The sequence below is a fragment of the Falco cherrug genome, chromosome 6 (genome assembly GCF_023634085.1).
Source record: "Falco cherrug isolate bFalChe1 chromosome 6, bFalChe1.pri, whole genome shotgun sequence".
NCBI classification, from domain to species: Eukaryota; Metazoa; Chordata; class Aves; order Falconiformes; family Falconidae; genus Falco; species Falco cherrug.
In genome coordinates this window covers 45,121,032-45,142,016 of record NC_073702.1, presented here as the reverse complement: position 1 = coordinate 45,142,016, position 20,985 = coordinate 45,121,032, and the positions used below count along the sequence as shown (strand labels likewise).

Genomic DNA, 20,985 nt, shown 5'->3' with positions numbered 1-20,985 from the left:
ACAAAGTACACAAGTAGGGGGGAATTTCTAGCCAGGAAGGGGCAGCCCTGCTCTGCCGTGTCACCTTGTGACAGTGGCAGAGGTGCTCTCCTTCTGCAACAGGGTCTCCCCACCCTCCCTGGCCCTTCGGGCAGAGGGCACCTGCCTGCAGAGCTGTCCAAAGCATCCAAAGGGTCCCAGAGGTTAACCCTTCCTTGAGTCTCCAACCCTTCCTGCTGCCTAAAAGTGGATCTCGGGCGTATTTACAGCAAGGTAAGGAAGAAGCAGAGGAAAACCTCAGATTTCTATTGGGAAGTGCCTTGGTCTTTACTGTGGACAGGCTGTGTGTCTCTGAAGTAATCTTTAGATGGAGGCACCAGTAGGGTAGGGGGTGTCGCTTGGTTTTTGATATTTTACTGTGGTATCCCAGAGCGGGTTCCCTCAGATGTGGAGGTGTTTGAATGAGGCTTTGCAATATCAGGTGCTTAGCAAAATGCTGATTTGTTTAAAAAACCATTTTTTTCCACGTGTCCCTGAAGGTTAGAAATTTGCCAGATGTTTGGGGGGATGAGGCTAAAATAGCATGGTAGTGCATCCCCGGTGGAAAACTTTTCACTGCCCCAGAATTCACATGTCATTTTGTTTACTGGCTGTTGTTGTGGATCCCTACGACAGTGGGTTTGACTCATCTTTGCCTGTAACTCAGAACTGAGATGTGTTGGGAACCTCTTTTTTTTCCTCCTTCTTCTTCTTCCTTTTTTTTTTTTTTTTTTTTTTTTTTTACCTTTTGAAAAACGAAGTGAAAGTTTATCAACCTGTACAGTTAAATGAGAGCTTGGCCAGCCAAATGAGGAAGTAAAGCCTTCCTGCAGAGTGAGCTCTGACTTGCTCACTGCACTTGTTTGCTCTCAGTTGACATCAACCTTGCCATAAAGCCTCCAAAGACAGGCTGGCGACTTCCTTGTGAGCTAGGTACTGCTCCGAGTCCCACTTCTGACTGGCGAGTGGTGGGACGGTGCTGCTGGGACACAGAAAAAGCAGCAGTCAGGTAAGGTGCAGAGCAAGTGGGGCTGCCCCCGAGCACAGCTTGCTCCCTGCGGAGTTGGGTTTGATTATTTCTGGCAAATGCAGCAGGGAAGGTGGGGAAGAAAATCTTTTCTTAGTCAACAAGACGGTAAATGACTGGTCTTGTTTTTAAGAGTTTATGTACATCTCTACTTTGTGAAAGCAAAATTTCCTGCTTTTCTGAAAGCAGAGCAGGCCACCTGCTTCCAGAGAAGCAGCTTGTGGAAGGGCTGGGGTGGTCTGGCGGGCTCAGGTGACTTGCAGCGTGGTTCTCGGGGGCAGAGGAGGACGAGGAGGCCCAGCCCTGAGGCGTTCAGGGGAACGCTAGCGTGGCAGGGAGCTGATGCGCTCCCGGCATTACTCAGCACGCACGCCTGGTCTAGAGAAGACTCAAACCTGCTCTGCCTTGACCAACGCCAGGTGCGGCTGGGGCTGTGTCCCTTCTGGCCCTGTGTGGCAGGACAGGGCCTTGGTGGGGGCTTTGAGGAGCCCAACCCCCTGAGCCAAGGTGATCCTTGCTGTGGTTCCGTGGCCGGAGGCCGCTGGAGGAGTTGCTTCAGCAGCACCTGTGGGACACCTGGTCCTGCTCTGCCTGCTCGCAAGTGGGACAAAAACCTGGTGGAAGGACGAGGCAGAAATTATTCTTTAAAGTCATTAGAGATGAGGAACTGGAGTGTAACCACTACTTTTTTAGACATTTTTTACAAAACTTTCAAATTATTTTTTTATCATCTTCCAAATCTGTCAAAAATATAACAAAGACAGAAGACCTTGATAGGTCTCCCAATTTTTTGGTCAAAAGTAATTTTTTTTCTTAATAGCTAAAACATTAAGGTTAAAATAGAATTTTGGAAACATGACTAGAGGTATCCCCTCTGTGTGTGTGTGTATGCAAGAGGGGGCAGAACACCACAGATGAGAGGGGTGCTTTTCAAGCTTTTTAAACATAGGATGAGCACGTGGTTACCTGTGGATAAATTTAGCCGGGAAATGAGAAGGCTTTGGCTTTCAGTGGAGGGAAAACAAGAGCATCTTCCCAAGGGATCTGCTGAGACAGAGGGGAAAAAAGTGGCAGGAGGAAATCTAAGCAGTTTGAAAATGAAGGTCATAAAGTTTACAAATGGGATTTTACAACCTGTTTGTGATAGCAAAAGCAGGACTCCGTGATGCACAATTTTTCCTCGTCATGTGTTTTTGTGCTGGTTATTAGCACCCAACTAGCCTGTTGGACTTGGGCACTCCACTGTTTACTGATGTGTAGGCTAGTGGTTTTACTGTCCTTTAATTCTCTCTTTAGAAGGGCGACCTCAGTGTTGGCTGTGACCAAGGCTTTTACCTGAGGGTTTCAAACTTACTCTCTCTGTTGTGAAAACCCGGCAGCCACGGTATCACTCAGTCTTCACGTTTGGCCAAACTGCAGCAGAAATCCAGTGGTTACCTTTGCAGAACTGGCACGCTGCCAGTGATGGCCGATAAAGTATCAGCCCCTGGCAGCCACCCAGAGCTCAGCGCTCCCGGCTTTGCCCCAGCTCACCGAGCCGAAGGGGTTTGTGGCTTGTACAGAAGGGCCAAACCTTGCCAAATGCTGCGTGCCAGGAAGTAAAGGGTGCAGACCCGGACCACGGGCTTGGGGCTTCCTGGGCTGGGAATGTGATGCGGTGAGCAGCGTCCATCTAGCCGTCCGTCCAGTGTGTGCTGGTGTGTGCTGCTGGGGCTGCAAAGGGTGCAGGGTGTGCGGTGGGGTGGCCTCTGCACCCTCTGCAGCTGGAAAGCTGCCCGGTAGAATTCTGAAGGGTTGAATTGAACCTGCTTTCTGGTGAAATCCAGGACAAACATACACACAGCACAATATGATGGCAATGTGGGAAATCGCTCTGATACTGAAAAAAAGAGAGGTGCACAAGTTTAAAAAATAATAGTGATGGCTATTAAAATGAGTATTAAATGTTTTCTTTTCAGCCTGAGGATAGACAGCAACTAAAGTCGTTCCTTTACAATGATTTACTAAAATAATCTAGACATAAAAAAAAAAAAAAATAAAAATCAAGTAGTAAATGTGAAGTGTTTGGAGGCACTGCCGGCACACCTGGAAGCAGGGTTTGCTACAGTGCGAGCCCAGCTGCAACAGCTTCAGCTGCATTTAGGTACAAAGATACCTTCGTGTATTTTAGTTCAGTGAGTAGCTATTTCAAAGCTAAGAAACCACTTCAGTAATGAAAAGTAGACAAATACCTTTACATCTTCAACCCATGAATTAAAAAAAAGGATTAGATGTAAAAACTGTTAGACTTGTGGATTGTACTGTGAGGAAAAACAGTCAAGCCCACTGGCTATGCTAAGCAGCACTCTGGTTGAGGTGGAAAAATGCACATGGTAACTGCTTTCCCCTTATGTATATGGCGTGCTTAAGGGATTGTGTTTTTTATTTTACTGATGCTATTTATCACTTTTGACAGACAGCCAGATTTCTTCCACAGAATACCTGAAAGTTATAAGGTTACTTAGAAAAGTAAAGGTCAAAGTTGTATGAGGTAGGGTTACAACTAATTATCCAGTTTTCCTGCTGAAATAATCAGTTTTAAATTAACTGAACCCAATGCACATTTCTTCCCCACAGTCGGGGGGGGGGGGGGGGGGGGGGGAGCGGCTTCTGATGCCTAGAGGAGGTGCTGCACTGTGGCCTCTCTCCCACCTCCTGTCTCCAGGTCCTCGGTGCCTTCCTTCAGATGGTTTTAGCTTCGGAGCTCCTGGGGTGGCCCGTGGCTGGTGGGCTGGGCAGGGGAGCCAATGGGTGCAGTGTGGTTGTGGCTCTGGGCTCATCACGGACGTAGTTGTTCGGTCAGTTAATACTGTGTCATTTGCCAGCTAGTGAAGGGAAGAGGGGCCACCCTTAAGCCCTACATGTGGGTAGATGAACCAGCCACAGCTTTTATCCAGGTAGCACCAATAATTGCAGAGATGTGGCAAGAGAAGCTTCAGGGCAGGTACGCCACCAGTGACCAGAGATGTTTGGCTTGATGGATGAGTGGTCACGGTGTATGCCCTTCTGTTGTCACACTTGTTGGGCTGAAGCGGTGCTGGGTACACCTGTGGATGCTGCGCATCGCCTTCACTTACTGGGTAGACCAGAAATGCAAATAGTGCAGTTCTGGAGAAGCTTGAGGTACCTTTCTGCTGCTCCTGCACACTCATTTCTGAGTTACCAGTTTCTTTTGTCAATAAATATAAGAGAAATTGAAACTGCTTTTCAGATTGCCTGCTTCCAACCACTGCCCTGACAGCTTTCAAAAAACAAGCTGCTTCTCTCAATATAGTAGTCCTTACTGAAACAGCAAATAACAGGAAAAGAGTAAGCCAGGCATCATCGGAACAGATGAGTGACAGAAATTCATAAGGTATGTCTGTGTATACACAGACGGACATATACTAGGAAACATAAAACTATAAAAAAAAGAAAAAAAAAGTCAGTGTTCCCAGCTACTTTGCAAACATGTTTCCTTAATTCACTTGATGAAATTTGCTATAGTTGTTAAGTTGCTATGGCATCTGAGCTCATCCAACAGCATTCAACAGATTTTTATCTGTGGCTTACAAACCACACTGAGCAAAATGAAAATCCCCGGTTACACCGTCCTTCGTATAGTTTCCTGTGAGGTAAGTCTGAGGAACAAACTTACGCATACAGCGTATCTGTGTGCTGGCAGGCTTGCAAGGCTCGTGAAGCAGGGTGACACCTGTCTGACATCATAACTCCTGGAGAGCGATAAACATTGCACGGGACGCTCAGGGCTTTTATAAATAAGAGTGGGCCAGAAAAATGCTTTAATGCTGGGAGAAGACTGGACAGTCTCTTCAGAGACAGCTATCAGAGAGTCTCTTTGCTGTGCGCTGGGCGAATAACTGATACTGCACATTCTTCCTTAACGCCTGTGTTTTGTTGTTTCTAATCTTTCCCTCCCTAAAGCTGATGCCTGTTGGACAAGGCTGGGACAACAGGGGCACTGGGTTTAAAGGAGCGTAAATGCCTGCTAAGATGGCACTGGCCAGTTCACTTTCTAGCAAACCAGTACCACCATGCTCCAGAAAAGCTTCTACGGCAGGGGTGGAAGTGCACCAGAGCAAGCTGGATTTTTTCTGCAAGCTGGGCTATGGTAAGCAGGACATCTACAAAGTGCTGGAGAACCTGGGCCAAGAAGCCTTGGAAGACGATGTGTTGAAAGAGCTGATTCGGATGGGGAGCAAACCTCAAGCTCTGGAGAGCCAGGCTCGGCCTTCCCCGCTAAAACTTGTTGCCCGTGGATCATGTAGCACTACACCGGCATCAAAGTGGCCTGGAGAAGATGGCAGTGATTCTTCTAGTTACTTGCGACCCATTGTGATCGACGGCAGCAATGTCGCAATGAGGTAAGCTCTGTTTTCCTGGAAGGGATCTCTCTTCCTCTGAAGCTTTTGAATTTTAAAGCTGATGGCTTGAAGTATGGTTTTTTTCCTCTGGTGAGAGATGCGTTGATGTATTTACCACGGTGGCATGAACCGCTGCTTACTCCCGTTCTTTGGCTGAGGCACGGCTTCTAGGGACCTGCTGTCTCTATGCCCATAAGGACGCTCACCAAATGCGATCGCTGGCTCGCTCCGCGTTTTGACCCTTCACAAGCCAACAGCCAGCTCCCCGCTGCTGCTCGGGGCGCTATGATTCAGCAGCTCACCCTCCCCTTTAGCTCACCCCTGCTGTCTCCCTGCCTTTTCAAATGGGAACCTAGGATCTCTAAATATATATGCTGAGGAGTTTCCACGAAAAACTGATGAACGGATAGACAGAACACCCCAGCTAACCTAAGAAGGAGAGAGAAAACAAAGACAGGTGACTGGTTCCTAACAACATCACAGTTGTGGTGTTCTGACTTGCAAGTAAACCCCAGAAATGTTCCTGGCTTGTATATTTTTGTTGGGTTTTGTTTTGGCTTCTTTTTTATGGAAACATCAGGGAATTGATAGTTGACTTGTACTGAATAGTCTCATTTCCTCCTTAATTAATTCTGCTTCTGGGAAATGTCATAACAACTCGCCCTGGCCAATCACATTTCCTAAGCAGCGTCCTGGCACGGTGAAAGCAGCCTTACCGAGGGGGAGCCCGGCGCATCCGTGTGGATGGGAAGCACAAATACAGCAGTGGGTTGGCCTCTGTTTACTGGAGCAATGTGAACAGCCGGAGGCCCGGCAGAGTCCACGACACGCTGGGTATCCATCGGTTTTCCCTCCTAACTTCTGTCCGTTCACAGCAGGGCCAAGCCAAGCTCGTCGCTGCATGTTGGGACAGGGCAGAGGAGGGCTTCCCCCTTCGGTCAGCTTTGGTGTGAGGTGGGATGGGACCCCATCCCCTCTGGTTAGAGGGTAAAGAGGACACAGGCATCCAGAGCAACTGGAGCCTTAAGCGAATTATGCCATCTTCTGGATGAAGGGAGAAATCCCATCTGAAAACGGAGGGTTCCTCGGTCAGGGCAGCTCACGACGAATGAGAAACACGCAACAGACCAAAATTGCTTCGCCTTGCCTGGGCTGTGAGTTCGGCAGCCAGGTGTTAGGGTCTCCTGCTCCCATTTGCATTTTCACCCTGGACCCTCCTTGGGGCATCCTTCTTGCCTCTCTACACAAGAAATGAGCCCCCATTGAGGCTGAGTGGCCGAGCTGAGCCTTCATTGCGTTAAGGGCAATGCTACCGCTGACTGGCCACGTGCCCCATTCTGCTGGCACAACCTGGCCCTCACCTATTTACCAGGCCTTTTTTAGAGCAGGCAGAGGTGGGCAAGGCAGAGAACGGTGTAGTTTCCAAGACAGCAGAAGATGCACCCTTGCCACTGAACAGGAGGCCAAGAGTAAGTTTGTGGCTACTGAAATAAATAGTGTGTGTTTTGAGCTTGGAGTACTCTGGGAAAGCTCTGAGATCATCCCACTGTGCCAGCCTGTGCATAGGAGCTTTCTAGACAGAGACTATTTAAAACAAACATCATTACAGGTAATGTGCAGCAGATGGCTTGAACCAGTATGCCATACTGCTTTCCTAGACCACGTGCCCACCTAAATGGGTTTTCAAGAAGCCACATGTACTTCTTGGCATGTAAAATCTAAATATTTTTGTAGAGTAATTTCCAAACTGTGAGTCTGAGAGATGTTTGCCTGCTAGATTATTGAAAGCTGGTGTTCTGCTGTGGTTTCGTCATCATTCACCTAGAAAGAATTAAAGGAATGTGAAGTACTTTTGAGTTTCAGAAAGGTTTTACAGCTCTTCTCAGTCATCCCCAACCTCTGTCTTGCTAAATTTAAGACTACCTGGATGATGCAGAAGACTATTGAGCTTGTCAGTTCAGTTTGTACTAAACAGACGTAGCCTGGAAGGGGGTGCTTTCCTCACCTGGATGCCTTTCAAAGTGGTGCTGAATGGCACTTGCTTTGGCTAACGGGACAGGCTTGGTGAGTGCTTTCGGTATCCTCATTTTAATTTTTCTGCTTTGCTGCTGTCAGATGGAGAAGGGATGCTTGCAGAAATCAGGAAAAAGGGCTGTTAGTTTTCCTTGCTGGATAAACTTCATCATCAACACCAACGACCATAAAAGTGCAGGAGAAGCAGCAGTTTGGGAATGAAGCTGTCAAAAAGTGGAAGCTGGGAGAGGCAGTTGCTTGTGTGAAGAAAAATGCTTTGAGCATTTGTATTTCTATCTTAAGACTGGTGTTTCTGGAGCATCTCAGAGTCGGTGTTGAGGGCCGGCTATTGTGGGGTGCAAGGTTTTGAATAGGCCCCAGGGTAATAAAGCGGGTGAGCTGGTGGTCTCAATCATCGATCAGCCTATCCATAGAAACTGAATGGGAAATAACCTTTCCTTCAGCCAGCCTCACTAGCCAAGTGTCTCAGTACACCTTGCGTTTCCATCAGACATAATGAGAAACTTATCCGCCTGCCAGCCCATCCATGGGAAGCGGGCAGGGCAGTTTAGCAAGGCTAGTGATAAAAAATCAATAGAGTTGAGTTAATATGAAAAGGGAACTGCCATAACCCTATTCACTGCACACTGAAGAAGCCATCTAGTCTAGTGCTTGTACTTACACCTAGTTTTTAAGCTGTGATAGGTACAGAGGCCTTTTTCTAGGCCAGCGGAGTCATGCATTAGGCTCTCTGCCTTCTGCCAAAGCTGTGGCTGATGCTCTGTCACCATAGGGCGGAGATGGTGCCATTTGCAGTTTTCAAAAGGAGTTGTTTGGACTAAACTTCTTCCTAAAGGGGTTGGAATTGCACAATTTAAGAAGGAGTCACTGCATACTAATTACAGGTTAATTGCTGGAGTCACAGCGAGGCCAAATTGCTGCTTTTGTTTGGGAGATGGGCCCTGCCGACCTGTGGCCCATGTGCAATGTACCTGCTTGCTGGCAAAAGGGAGATGGGACTCAGTTATGACAGATCAGTCATGGTCCATGGGCTACAGGGTGCATGGGCAAGGTGGCTGACCGGAGGCAATTCGTTGTCGGGCAACATAAATTCACCACACAGTGAGAATGTGAAGGTTTAAAGCCCCTGCTCCGTTGCACGGCAGATGTTGGTGTTCAGTCGTGTCGATGCTGCAGCATGCCACGTGTGTACACACCATTTTAGATACATGTTCCTCAGCTTTGGCTGTAGCAATGCAGCAGCAACTGGATGAAGTGATAATGGTGAGAAACACTCTCGCTTGCTCTGCTTGGCATTTTGGCTGAATCACTTGTGCTTGAGTGCTTAACCTTCTGTACTGGAGGAATATCTAGAGCTACTTTCTTAAAGCAGACAGGGTCATATATGTGAGTCAATGTTAAAGCAGGTTGTCACTGGACTTCATTTGAGTTGTGGCATTAAAGATGTACCTAGCCTTGCCTTTGAGCAGGGGTCCTCAAACTATGGCCTGCGGGCCAGATATGGCCCCCCAGGGTCCTCAATCCGGCCCCCGGTATTTACAGACACACACACACACACACACACCCCTGCCGGGGGCTGGGGGGGGAACCAAGCAGCTGCAGATGACCTCCTGCCACTTCATCTGCGTGCTGGCCCCCTGTTTAAAAAGTTTGAGGACCCCTGCTTTTGAGGGTAGTTATCTGAAAAAGTCACCTGAACTTCCAATTCACCTGTCCAGGTGACTTTATACCTATCCTGGGTAGATCCTATCCTTTAAAACCAAAGAAAACAGCTGTTCAAGAATGGAGATTAGATGTGTTGAGCACTTCAGACCATTTATTCTTAGTGACGTTTTTTTAAGACTTCCTATTGCCTGGGTATCTATTAATAAGCAACCAGGTTTCTTCCCCCAAACTGCACTATTTTCATTTGCGGTCACCATTTTAGCACTGAGACTTATATTAGGTGTAAAACAGAGCTTTGGTTATGAGGCCGATGTAGGCAGAACCTAGAGATGAATTCCTGGGGGATGGTGATAGGAGAGGCATTTAAGACAGCATCATCATACTTGACTTGTCCATCACTGCAGGTAGGTGTAGTAACCAAGAGAGTAATTTACAAGGACGTTTTGCAGAGAATGAAAGCCTGAGGGAAACTGTGGTGATATTACTCAAAAAGCTCAAAGTACAGGGATGAGGTTTCTGTAGATACTGTGAGAGCATTTATCCATTTTAGGACTTTGTGTAGAGTTTATTTTTGTCTCCTTCTGCAGGGGTAGTTAACAAATTATGTCCCTTTACACGTGCACTTCAGCCAAAATTTAGTTAAGCAAATGACAAACAGTGAGAACTTTCAAGAGAGGAGGAGAAACTTCGGAAGGATATCAACCCTAACTTTTTCTGGAGGTTGTTTTCTGTGTCTTGCTCTGGGTATTGATAATGCTTCGGAACCCGCCTTGCCTGCATCCTCTACAGCACCTGCCCTAGGGCTTTCCTGCCTCTCTGTGCTATGAAGACAAAATCCACCGACTAGGGCAAGAAAAAGATGTGCCTGAGGGGCCTGTGGCCATCTCACTGAGGTCTTGTCCTTTTTTTGGTGCCCTGGCTTAGGTTCTCTGTATTTCCCATCCTGCATCTTCTACTTTTTCTTCCTCCATAGTTTGACTCCTGTTTCCAGAAGAGGTCAGCAGCTGAATGACCTGCAATCACACTTGCAGCTGCTTCAGACATTAAAATCGGGAATGTCACTTTCACCACAGAAGAAAATACCCACATTTTGTTTCTCATAGGAGAGCCTTGTGGGTTTCTGCTTGCGCCAGAAGAAACTCTCAGTACTCAAACCGTAATCAGCAAAGGCACACGAAGGGTCTGACACAACCTAAGATCTTGCCAGTGCTTTAGGATCCAAGTCCAGCCAGACACAGATGGAAGCACAGTCTTGGGTAGCAGGCAGGTCATAGAAATGAGGATAGGATACCTCTGTTCTTAAGTATCCAGACTGCTTCAGAGAACAAGTTTCTGGTTCCACTGGAGGAGGTGTTTGCATGTCTCCAACCAGGACACCCTGCCAGGTTGTTTTCTTGGAAAGTGGTGTATGACACACAAGCTGTTTATTTTGCCTTTTCATTACTGGCTTAGTTAAAGAAAACCCTAAGCTTCTTGAAAGCTTTGCCTCGCCATTCTTCTTTTTTTTTTTTTTCTTTTTTTTTTTTTTTAATAGTCACGGAAATAAAGAGGTATTTTCCTGCTGGGGTATCCAGCTGGCAGTGGATTGGTTTCGAGAGAGGGGGCACATGTACATCAAGGTTTTTGTCCCACTCTGGAGGAAGGAGCCCCCTCGACAAGACAGTCCCATTGCAGGTAGGTCACTGTCCTGGGCATAATTTGACAACCATTAGGTGCAGTTTGGAGGTGGGGGTGTGTGAAGATCCAGTATAGTCGTTATTTTATTGCTGCATGCTTCTGGCTAGCAGATAAAACTGCTTGCAAGACTTTGTTATGCTGCTTTGAGCCTTCTGCTTTACAAGCACAAGTTGCTTCCAGCTGAGTTACAGGTTTGTCAGCTCATGAGTTTGCGGAGTTTTTAAGGCCAGCCAGGAGACGACAAGATTGTTGCACACATTATCCAAAGATGGCCGTATCCAAAACATTCACTGCTGCATGGCTGTTATCTGTTAGCCTGTTCCCCCAGCATAGGAGCTACATGGGTTCCTCTTCCAGGAGAAGGAAGTGCATCAGCTGAAGTCCGTGGGAGGGTGGTGAGATTCAGTTTGTATGAAAATAGATCTGCTCGATTTGTGCTGGCAACTTGGTATCTGCAGATGAGGTGGCTGGGGATCTGCCTTTCTGCATCCAGGGAATGGCAAGAAGTCAGTGTCCTCAATAGCAGCAAAAGAGGTTTGTTTATTTATTTTGCCAGACACATTTTATCTCCAAGTAAAGCTTATATCAGGATGGTTATGAGCCTTCTAGCATCTAGCAGAGTAAAAAGGGCACCAGAGGGGGTCACTGTAGAAATCAAGGCATCCTGTTGCAGATAAGACCTAAAACCCACAAAAGGGTGTCTCAGATTTTACAAGTAGATGCTTTTGTAAAAGACCTAATTTTCAAGTTGCCAAATAACCACCAGGTATCCCTGCATCTGAAAACCACACCACTGTAAGTTGCCTAAAGTGTTGAAACAGCTTGAGATTCCTGTAGGTTTCTAGCACATGATTGAGACCTGGTCATTATTAATCAATTAACTTATCTTTTTCTCTCTCCCCCCCCCTTTTATTTCTGCCAATGACCCCACTAGATCAGCACATCCTTGAAGAGCTTGAAAAGCAATCAATCCTTGTGTACACCCCATCCCGGAAAGTGAAAGGCAAGAGGGTCGTTTGCTATGATGATCGCTATATAGTAAAAGTTGCTTATGAGAAAGATGGAATTATTGTTTCCAATGACCATTACCGGGATCTCCAGAATGAAAACCCAGAGTGGAAATGGTTTATTGAGCAGCGACTACTCATGTACTCTTTTGTCAGTAACAGGTAAGACACAGTTGTTGTTAATCTTGAATTCAAACATTACGGGCCAAGTCAGCTCCAACATCAGTGCACCTCCCACCAGCAGCAGGGTACATAAGTCTTTTTCTGAAAGGAATTTACTGCAACTTTTCGTATGTAACTTCTTCTCAGTTTTGGTCATAGCCCTTCCCTGCCACTCTTCAATGAACTTCTCTATTTGAATGGCAGCATTAATGACCAGCTTTGCTTCTTTCCAATCCAAACTGGGATGTTAAACCAAGGCTCGGTATCTTTTAATTTCTGTTTCCTGTAAGAAACAGAATGAAATCCGTGAGAGGTGGCTGGCTATCTGGCAGTATTTTTAATTCCCCTACAAGGCAGAACAGCACTTTTCCCTACGTTTTTGTAATGATGACTTTCAAGAAAAGAGACGAGGAACTGGTCTCTCTGCCCTTCACCATCTCCCCTGGGGAAGGGTTTCATTAAGGCACTTGCGCCGTGCCTGCGAGGCTGAGCTGTACGCTCCTCGGTTGGTATACACCAACTTTGTCTGCTTTGTCTGAGTTTCCTAGCAGCAGAGGTGTCATCGGCCATCAGTCTGGCTGGGAAAATGCACTCGGAGACATCCAGCACGCACGGATGGGCGCAAGCAGGGAAGCTGCCTTACGCAGTGCTACTCTCTCTGGGTCTTGGCAATCCTGCCACCAAAATTGGATGGGAGTGCTTGCCACTGGGTTTCAGTTCCCCTGTGATGTTGTTCACAGAAGTGAAGCTTCTGAACATCAGCATACTGTATTTCTCAAAGCTCTGGTCCATAACAGAATCACAGAATTCTTTAGGTTGGAAAAGACCTTTAAGATCATTAGAGTCCAACCATTAACCTAGCCCTGCCAAGTCCACCACTAAACCAGGTCCCTAAGTGCCACACTTGCACATCTTTTAAACACCTCCAGGGATGGTGACCCAACACCTCCCTGGGCAGCCTGTTCCAGTGCTCGACAACCATTTTGGTGGAGAAACTTTTCTTAATAGCCAATCTAAACCTTCCCTGGCACAGCTTGTGGCCATCTCCTCTTGTCCCATTGCTTGTGGCCTGGGAAAAGAGACTGACACCCACCTTACCACCAGGTTTCTTCCCTAGTTACTAATGGGTTACAAATATTTATGTGATATTTTCCTTCCTATTTTGTAGGGATTGCCACACCTTTTCAGGGCCCTTCCCTCAGAAAGTCTACCTCCTTACTGTGAAGCCTGTTTGAATAGTTTCAGCAGAACACTTTTGGCACAGCTTTGGGAACCTCTCTAAAACCACAGCTTGATGTTGGAGGTTTCAGTCCCATTATGTGGATAACCAAATTCCCTGAGTGCCTCCCTTCCTCTCCTGCCTGCAACTCCCTTCAGCAGAGAGCTGTTCCAGGGGGGCTGTGGTGCAGATTCATTTGTAAACAAGTCTAGAGAAGCTAATTAGTTTTTTTCCTGAAGCATTACATTCAGGTACTGGCACAGAATAATAAACAGTTTTACATGAGCATTCTGAAGGCCTCATAGCAGGAAGCCTTTTACTGAATCCTTGAAAAAGGTTGGGCTTGTTTATTGCACCATGTCACCATCAGCTGCAGCTCTGAATTAACTGCTGGCTTTTTAGTCCTCGTTCTCCTACAAGTATTTAGTAAGAGAAAAGTGAGTTTGCTGTGGGAGGGAGCTGATGATGAGGATCCCAGTGCTGGGGCCACAGAAGAGTTTGCTGCTGCTGCTGCTGCTTCAGAGGGAAAGGAAGCGATGGGGCTGGGGCTGCCGTGCCTTCCCAGGTGTTTTATGGTATTAGGAGAAGGCACTGCTGTCTCAGCAGGCAGAAGGCAGTGAGTCTAGTAACAGCCTGAGTCCTGAAGGCCAGGACACAAAAGGAGGGCAAGGATTTTCTGCCATGACCTCACGCTACAAGCTGTGATGGCACTTCAGCTCCAAAAGCTCGAGGTATGTTTGCTACCCCGGTGACTCTTTCCTTTTTCAGGTTTATGCCTCCTGACGATCCGTTAGGCCGGCACGGACCCACTCTTAACAACTTCCTCAGCAAAAAGCCAGTGCTTCCTCAACCAAAGTGGCAGCCTTGCCCCTATGGTGGGTTTCTCCCTGTGTTGTGAACTGCCACCCCTCTTCCTCCTGCCCCTTGCTTCCCAGTGGCGCTTTCCTTCAGCTAAGGGCAAATGCTGTTGCCTCGTGCTGGCCTGCTTCACGTGGTAGGGACTCGAGACAGCGCTGCACAAACGTGTGATGCTTCTTCCCCTCTCCTGCTCAAATGGCTTCAGCCCCAGCAAAGGCACCGGCTCTTTCTGGTTCCTCCATCCTTGCCTGCACGCAGCACCCGAACCGGGCGCCGTGGCTGTGCTGACCCCCCAGCCTGCACACACCTTTCACTTTGCAGAGTGGAATTGCGGTGTAGTGCTAGGGAATGGCCATCCAAACACTTCCCCTCCCTCCCCTCCCAACAGCTTTCCAGTGATGTGCAGGTTTCCCAGAGGTAAATCCCTATACCTTTTTTTAAAGCCACCCTCTGCAGCAGCAGGTCTCCCAGCCCACTGTGTGCAGCAACCAGAACATGTAAGAATTTCAGACAGTTCCAAAATAGCAGAAACTTGCTTTCACTGCAGCTTCACCCTGCTATTTTAGGTCAGCAGTATTTAAATCTGGGGCCAAAAGTACTGAATTGGAAAACAGCACTTCCCCTCTTGCTGTTTGTGCTCACCTCGCCCCTGCAAAATACACAGTGCTGGGGGAGAAGCAATGTGTGTGTTAGTTGTGGGTGCTGGTGACAACCTCCTGTTTCGTGTTTTGATTCTTTCAGGTAAAAAATGCACCTATGGCAATAAATGCAAATTTTACCACCCAGAGAGAGCACATCAAGTTCAGCTGTCAGTTGCTGATGAGCTCAGGGCCAAAATAAAGGTCCCGCTAAGCCTGGGCAAAGAGGAGGAGAAGCGTAACCACTCACTGTACAGGACCGGTGCAGAGCCTGCACCCTGCGACACCTGCACAGAAATGCTGCAAGAAGCCAGTGGCTGCACAGGGGCTTCCCACTACCCAGCGTGGTGCTGGGGGAGCCGTCCTGCGCTGTCATCCGCTGCCTGGGCTGGTGGTCCCAGTTCTGACCTGCGGCCAGAGCAGCAGATGCTACAGCCAGAACCACTGCAGGACCAGCTGCTCCTGGAGAAGATGTCAGTGTTATCCATCGGCGATGACACCTGTGGCTACACTCGGTCCATACATAACCCTCAGGACAGAGAGGTGATGGGCAGCCCTCATCGCTGCAGTGACCTCAGGCAAAACCTGTACTCGCTGCACCGTGCCCGTAGCTCGGACCACCCGTGCTTGCGGGGGTGCCCTTTGCAGCAAATGGGGCCTTCACGGGCACGGGGTGGGATGCGCCCAGACTACAGCTGGCCTCAGGAGTGCTGCAGCATGCACAGCACAGGTCAGAGGAGCCGCTACGTCCCTGACAGTGCTCAGCACCAGCAGGCCCCGGAGACTCAGCACCATGTTTTGCCACAGCCTGCAGCTCTTCCTGCTGACCCACTTCACTTCTACAGTGAGCACCAGCACCGTTTCCCCAGCCAGCCCCCACCACAGCCCTTTCTGTTAGACTCCAGCGATGGACTGGGTTTCTTCCAGAAAGCCCAGGCTTACAGTGACTACTGGCCCACCCCAGCTGCAAGGCCACCCTCTGCCCCCGAAGCAAGCATACACAGGGAGCTGTGCTCCCTTTTTTCTTACCAGGAGGTGAACCACATTATGGCTTTGTACCCTGATATCAAGGATATTGCTAGCTTGACTTTACTGATTCAAAGACACAGAAACCTGTGAAGCTTCCACCTTAAACCTTTCCCGGCAAGCACAAGTCCTGGGGCAAAAAGATGCTATTCTGAGGCTTAACTAAGTGTCATTAAAGGGTTTTATGACAAAGGTTATAGCTGTTCCAGGAGCACAAGTCTAAGCATCAATCAGCTATGTCACCTGGGGCATCAGGTCAAGGCACAGGCTGTCATTCACTGCAGCGGGATCTCATTCACCTCGCCTGGAAGTGAATGGAATGGGGAGGCTCAGAGTAACTGAGCTATCAGCAATTGAGCCTCACTAGGTTCAGGGTGGCAGAGATCTTCATCAATGCCTTGAAACACTAGACATGTTTTTCAAGTCCTAACCTGTTGTTCAATGACCATAGAAGAGCCATGCTCCGCAGTCCCCAGTTAAGGTCTCTCTACAGGACCCCCACGCCATGACCACGTGCTCAGCTAGCATAGAAAGTAATTTGGCTTTTTCCTCCTAGCACAGAGCTGCGCTCTCTGTGAGAGAACGCAGTCCTCTATCACCAAGCTTTCAAAGATGTGTCTCATGTTTATAATCCAATGCTCTGAACACATGCTCTTTAGCACAGGTGGTGCAGGTACACCAGAGCACCTGAAGGTATAATTTTTTATATATATATATATATATATATATACACACACACCTATAGGTTCATTTCTTAGGGATCACGGACAATATAAGTCAAATCAAGGAAGTCATCTTCAGTGTAATCCTGATGTGGACTGAGGGCTCAGGGTCGTTAATTCAAAAATGAAGAAACCCAGATAATGCCAAGGGGGAACACCCCCCCACCCCCCCCCCCCCCCCAAACCAAAACCTTTAAAGTGTCTCTGTTGTGTCAAAGAAAACAATTGCTACTTTAACCCTTAATTACCAAATGCGGGCCCATGATGCAATTATACAGCTGCTTTATGATTACAAACATTTAAACTGTGTTCTGTTGGGACACATTTGATTTTCAGTAAGCTGTAAAGCTGCTAATCTCTGCGTTATTCCATGGAATTCAAATATTAAGGTTGATCCTGAAGGTTTTTGGCATTATACCAAAGTTTAAGTATGTCAGTATGACATGTTTTAAAAATGCTTTAACCTATTCTAAAATGGTCATCTAGAACACTTTGTTCTGAGTAATGTAATTTTTTTTCTTTTGCCTTTTTTTTTTTTCTTGGCACTGATGCCTCACCCAGTCCAAAACTGAAGTAGGATTTACAAACTCTCTGACCCTGCAGTATCTCCGTTAGGTTCTTCTCTGAAGTGCAATTGGTGATGTTTGGCCCAGGCAGGATTTAACCACAGCCCTCACCAACAATTCTGAATTATCTTGCTTTTGAAAAAGTGACTAAGGAATAGTAATTTACCTTTAGTGACATTATCACACGATGAATTTTTTTTAAAAGTGGTGATAGTTTGATCTGCTTCCCTCTGGAAAACACCAGCAGCTTTACTTTTTTTTTTTTTTGGTGGTGGTGGTTAAGGAATCTTCAGGAAATAAGTATACTGTATCAGTTCAGTCTCTTATGGCCATGTGGTTGGCTCCAAGAAATTCTAATCTGGAGTGTGGAGGTATGATTTATCTTCACAGAACAGGACATTTTTTTCCATATGCCATGAATTTTCCACTAATTATAGTCATAATCCAGCTGGATCACCAGAATGGCTTATAAATTTATCCACTGCACATTACATAAAGATTATAAATGACATTAAAACAAAACTATAGAATAAATGCCCTGTGAAATGCTTTGGAAAGTATTTGAGTTCTACAGCCATCATTAACTACACTGAAATTTGCCACGCACCACACATCACACTGAAGCAACCGCAGACATTTCACAGATTAAATGCCTATATCGTGCCTGCGCGGGGCCAGGCTCATGGCTTGCCCAACAGCCTGCACCAGCGCTTTTCCAGCTTCTCCGAGCACATATATACCCTCACAGGGGAACTGTGATACAAAGTGGAAAAATACCTTCCACCTACTCAAACAGAACAAGTCCCAAACGACAGCATTCAGAACATATACATACAGCAATGGCACAGGATATAACCGTACATGTCAGCATTTTTTTTTTTTTTAATGCCTGGAATGTAAGTTACATATTTCAATACGGAAAGCATTTAAAATCTATAGGAAAATTGGCACACTGCCTTTCTATAGTGCCCTTGGCTTGCTGAAGACCTGCACATAAGCTTTTCTCCTTTTCCTTTGAGGATGCACAGGAATTTGGTGGTTGTTCAAAACCCTCTCTTGATATTTAATAACTTATTTTTCTTTCATTTCTGTCTTATTTCCTGGGGAATCTTTCAACAGAATACAAGAATACATAGAATGTGCATTCTGCTGAGAAAGTGTCTGAGAAAATAAATCAGGCTTTGGCACGAAACAAAACTTGATTTCTCTTGGCTCTTCTGCTCACCAGAGGGTTTTTTCTCATGGAGCTTTTGTTTGAAGGGCAGCTCAGCAGCGGTGCTGTGTCACTGCCTGCTGGAGAGGAACTCTGCTGCTGGCCAGGAGCCCACAGAAAGCACAGACTGTTTCGTTATTTCACCACAGCACAAGCATCTGCATGCAGAGCCTTCTGTGCTTTCCGGACAGGAGGATTTCTTTCTGCCTTTGTCAGCCCCCGAGGTAAGGGAAGGGGCCGCTAACAGAAAGGAGGAGGTGGCTTTTGCACTGACAGGGTAGGAGGCTGTTGCCGTTCGGTATCTCTGCTGAGATGCATTTGAGTCCAGCACTCACTGCCAAGTTGGAAATGAATCCTTAAATCCCAACAGGCTTGGAAAGCCCTTGAGGTTCTTTGCTTTTTGGTTGTCAAGACTCTTTTAGAAGAAACTGGAAGCAGTGGGAGCAATCCTCCAGGAGACAGGCTGCTTTCCTAAGGGAGAGTTACAGAGTTGCCAAGTTCATTTTAAGATTTTAAAAAAAAAAATAGTCATAAAAGAGAATAATCTTCCTTTTTGTACTCTCGCCCTTTCCCAAAAAGTTAGGAAGCCACAGATTCCCTCCTTTGTGAGGGGCTAGGGAAACTAGATACAAATACTTCACTGAAAAGTCTTGGCTGGAAGTCAGCCCTGCAGCAGCTCCTCAGCGTAAAAAGGGGGAAAGCGGGTAGCCCTCGCAGCCGATGCGATGCCGTCCTGGGCCACTCACAGCACCCCCCTCCCACCGCTTCTTAAACTCAGACATTTCTCCCTCACAGAACGCTGATGACAAGTCTACTGATTTGGTGAGCTTAGACATCAGAAAAATCAATGCCACAAAATGGTCTACGATATTGATACAGAACACGTTTATGACCTAACACTTGCATTTGCCAATTATTCTGCCATGTTTTGCTAGTATTTTAAATTCACTTCCCATAAGAGCTCCGGCATGTATAAGCAAATGTTTGAACTAATCACAGACAACTGAATAGAACAAGACAGGTTTCACAGCTTCTCTCCTCCCTCACAGTGTTGGACTGTAGGGAAGCACAAGCAAGCCTTGCACCTCACTGTGTGACAGACCACCTCTGCAAGTCAAAAACCATCCCAATGCCTCTGGTAAAAGCTTTTAACAGGCTTCTAGCTGAACACCGGTATATCACATACATCTCCCTCATACAACAATTCAGATATTACCTTTCACCTTTTGCACGGGCTTGTCCCAAGCCAGGAGTTGAAAACTCTCAGTTTTACTCCCAGCCGTAACTCATCCCCTCTACCACTTCTCTGCCTCAGGGTATGTCTGCTCTGCATTCACCCACATGTATTACAGGACTGCTGTAGTATTTACCTCCTATGTGCTGGTGGGACTGGGATGCTTTGAACTCTTGAGAAGAACAGTTTAATATTACAGCATCATTTGTCTAGCATTATTAAGAAGGCGCTACGTCTTGCAGTCGATACAGAAGGGATTTTTATAGCATTGTAGCCACATCCCTTCTCTGCCCCAAGTTGGGCTCGCTGCCTCGAAGTCTTGCAGCAGGCTCAGAGGAACTCCTCACTAAGATGCACCGATGTGCTGACTTGGCAAAAGCGAAATGGACATAGAAACGGAGCAAAGCTGTGAACCCAGCGATCTGTGGGGACAGCACATGTAAGGCAGCAAGCCAGAAAATTAGGACAACGCATGCAGGGCTATCAGGCCTTTGAACATGGTAAGGAAATCAGATGATGTGCCTCTGCCAATGAATAGTAGCATCAGAATTGCTCTCCATAACGGCACTGCCAGCTCCTCCTCTTTGGCTTTCCCTTGTGTCACACAATCTCCTCTGCTTCCCTAATTTTTTTACACGCTTTTTGTTCTCCCGTTCTCGTTGGGCTCAGGATTTCCATTGCACTCTTTATGGAGCAGGCCACAGGTTACAAAATGCTTCCCCCCTGTCCCAACCCCTCTCCTTCCACTTCCCCAAAACCACAAGCCCCCAGCCACTGCCACCCCAAGCTCTTGTTTCACACTCACTTTGCTTCTCCGCTCCCTCCCCGCCCCCGGCACTCACCGGCTCCCTTGCTGTGCCATGTACCCCTCCTGCTCAAGCCCAGGTAGTGTCTTACCTCTCTCCCTTCACCCCTGCCCTCCAGCTGATGCATATTTTTGGAGTTCTTTTTTTTGTCGTTGTCCCCCCCTCTTTTTTTTTTTTTTTTATATATATATATACATTGTTTGGTTTTTGTTGTTAAAACCATGACATAGATACCTTTAGCCTGGCAGAGACCTGATATGCTCAAGTTGTTTTCCCATCGCACCTTAAAGTGGTCTTCCTAGCAAAAGCAGTTTGGGAAAGGAAACAAGAGGCAAAGTTACATTCACAGGTGCTGGCGCTGACTGCGCACAGCTTTCCCTTCTCTGAGGACCAAACAGGATGCTAGCAGACACTCAGCCACCATCCGCCCTTAATGACCTGAAATCCTACTGTAAAAGCAACATTCATCCTTCACCTACCGTCACCCAGACTGTGCACCCGAGGGAGTTCCTAACGCTACTGTTTTCATACAGAAAACAAATGGGCATGAGGACACTGAATGGCAGAACAAAAACATAAACTAGAAGCAGACAGCAAAACACAGATGACAAAAAAAAACCAGTCAAACTGGGCAAATGGAAATAAATTTTCTCAAAGAAAACCCAAAAAGGTATCAAATAAAACTACAGAAGCATAGAGCTAGTAGAAGC

General features: G+C 47.0%; 1 protein-coding gene across 1 annotated transcript; it reads left to right on the top strand.

Moving 5' to 3' along the window:
• Positions 1–846: 846 nt before the first annotated feature.
• On the top strand, positions 847–18,219 carry ZC3H12D (zinc finger CCCH-type containing 12D). The gene is made up of 6 exons (XM_027815818.2): positions 847–1,027; positions 5,009–5,448; positions 10,682–10,821; positions 11,759–11,993; positions 13,981–14,087; positions 14,812–18,219. Exons 2-6 carry the CDS (start codon positions 5,066–5,068, stop codon positions 15,825–15,827), a joined length of 1,881 nt encoding a protein of 626 aa, XP_027671619.2. The 5' UTR covers positions 847–1,027; positions 5,009–5,065; the 3' UTR covers positions 15,828–18,219.
• Positions 18,220–20,985: the final 2,766 nt, after the last annotated feature.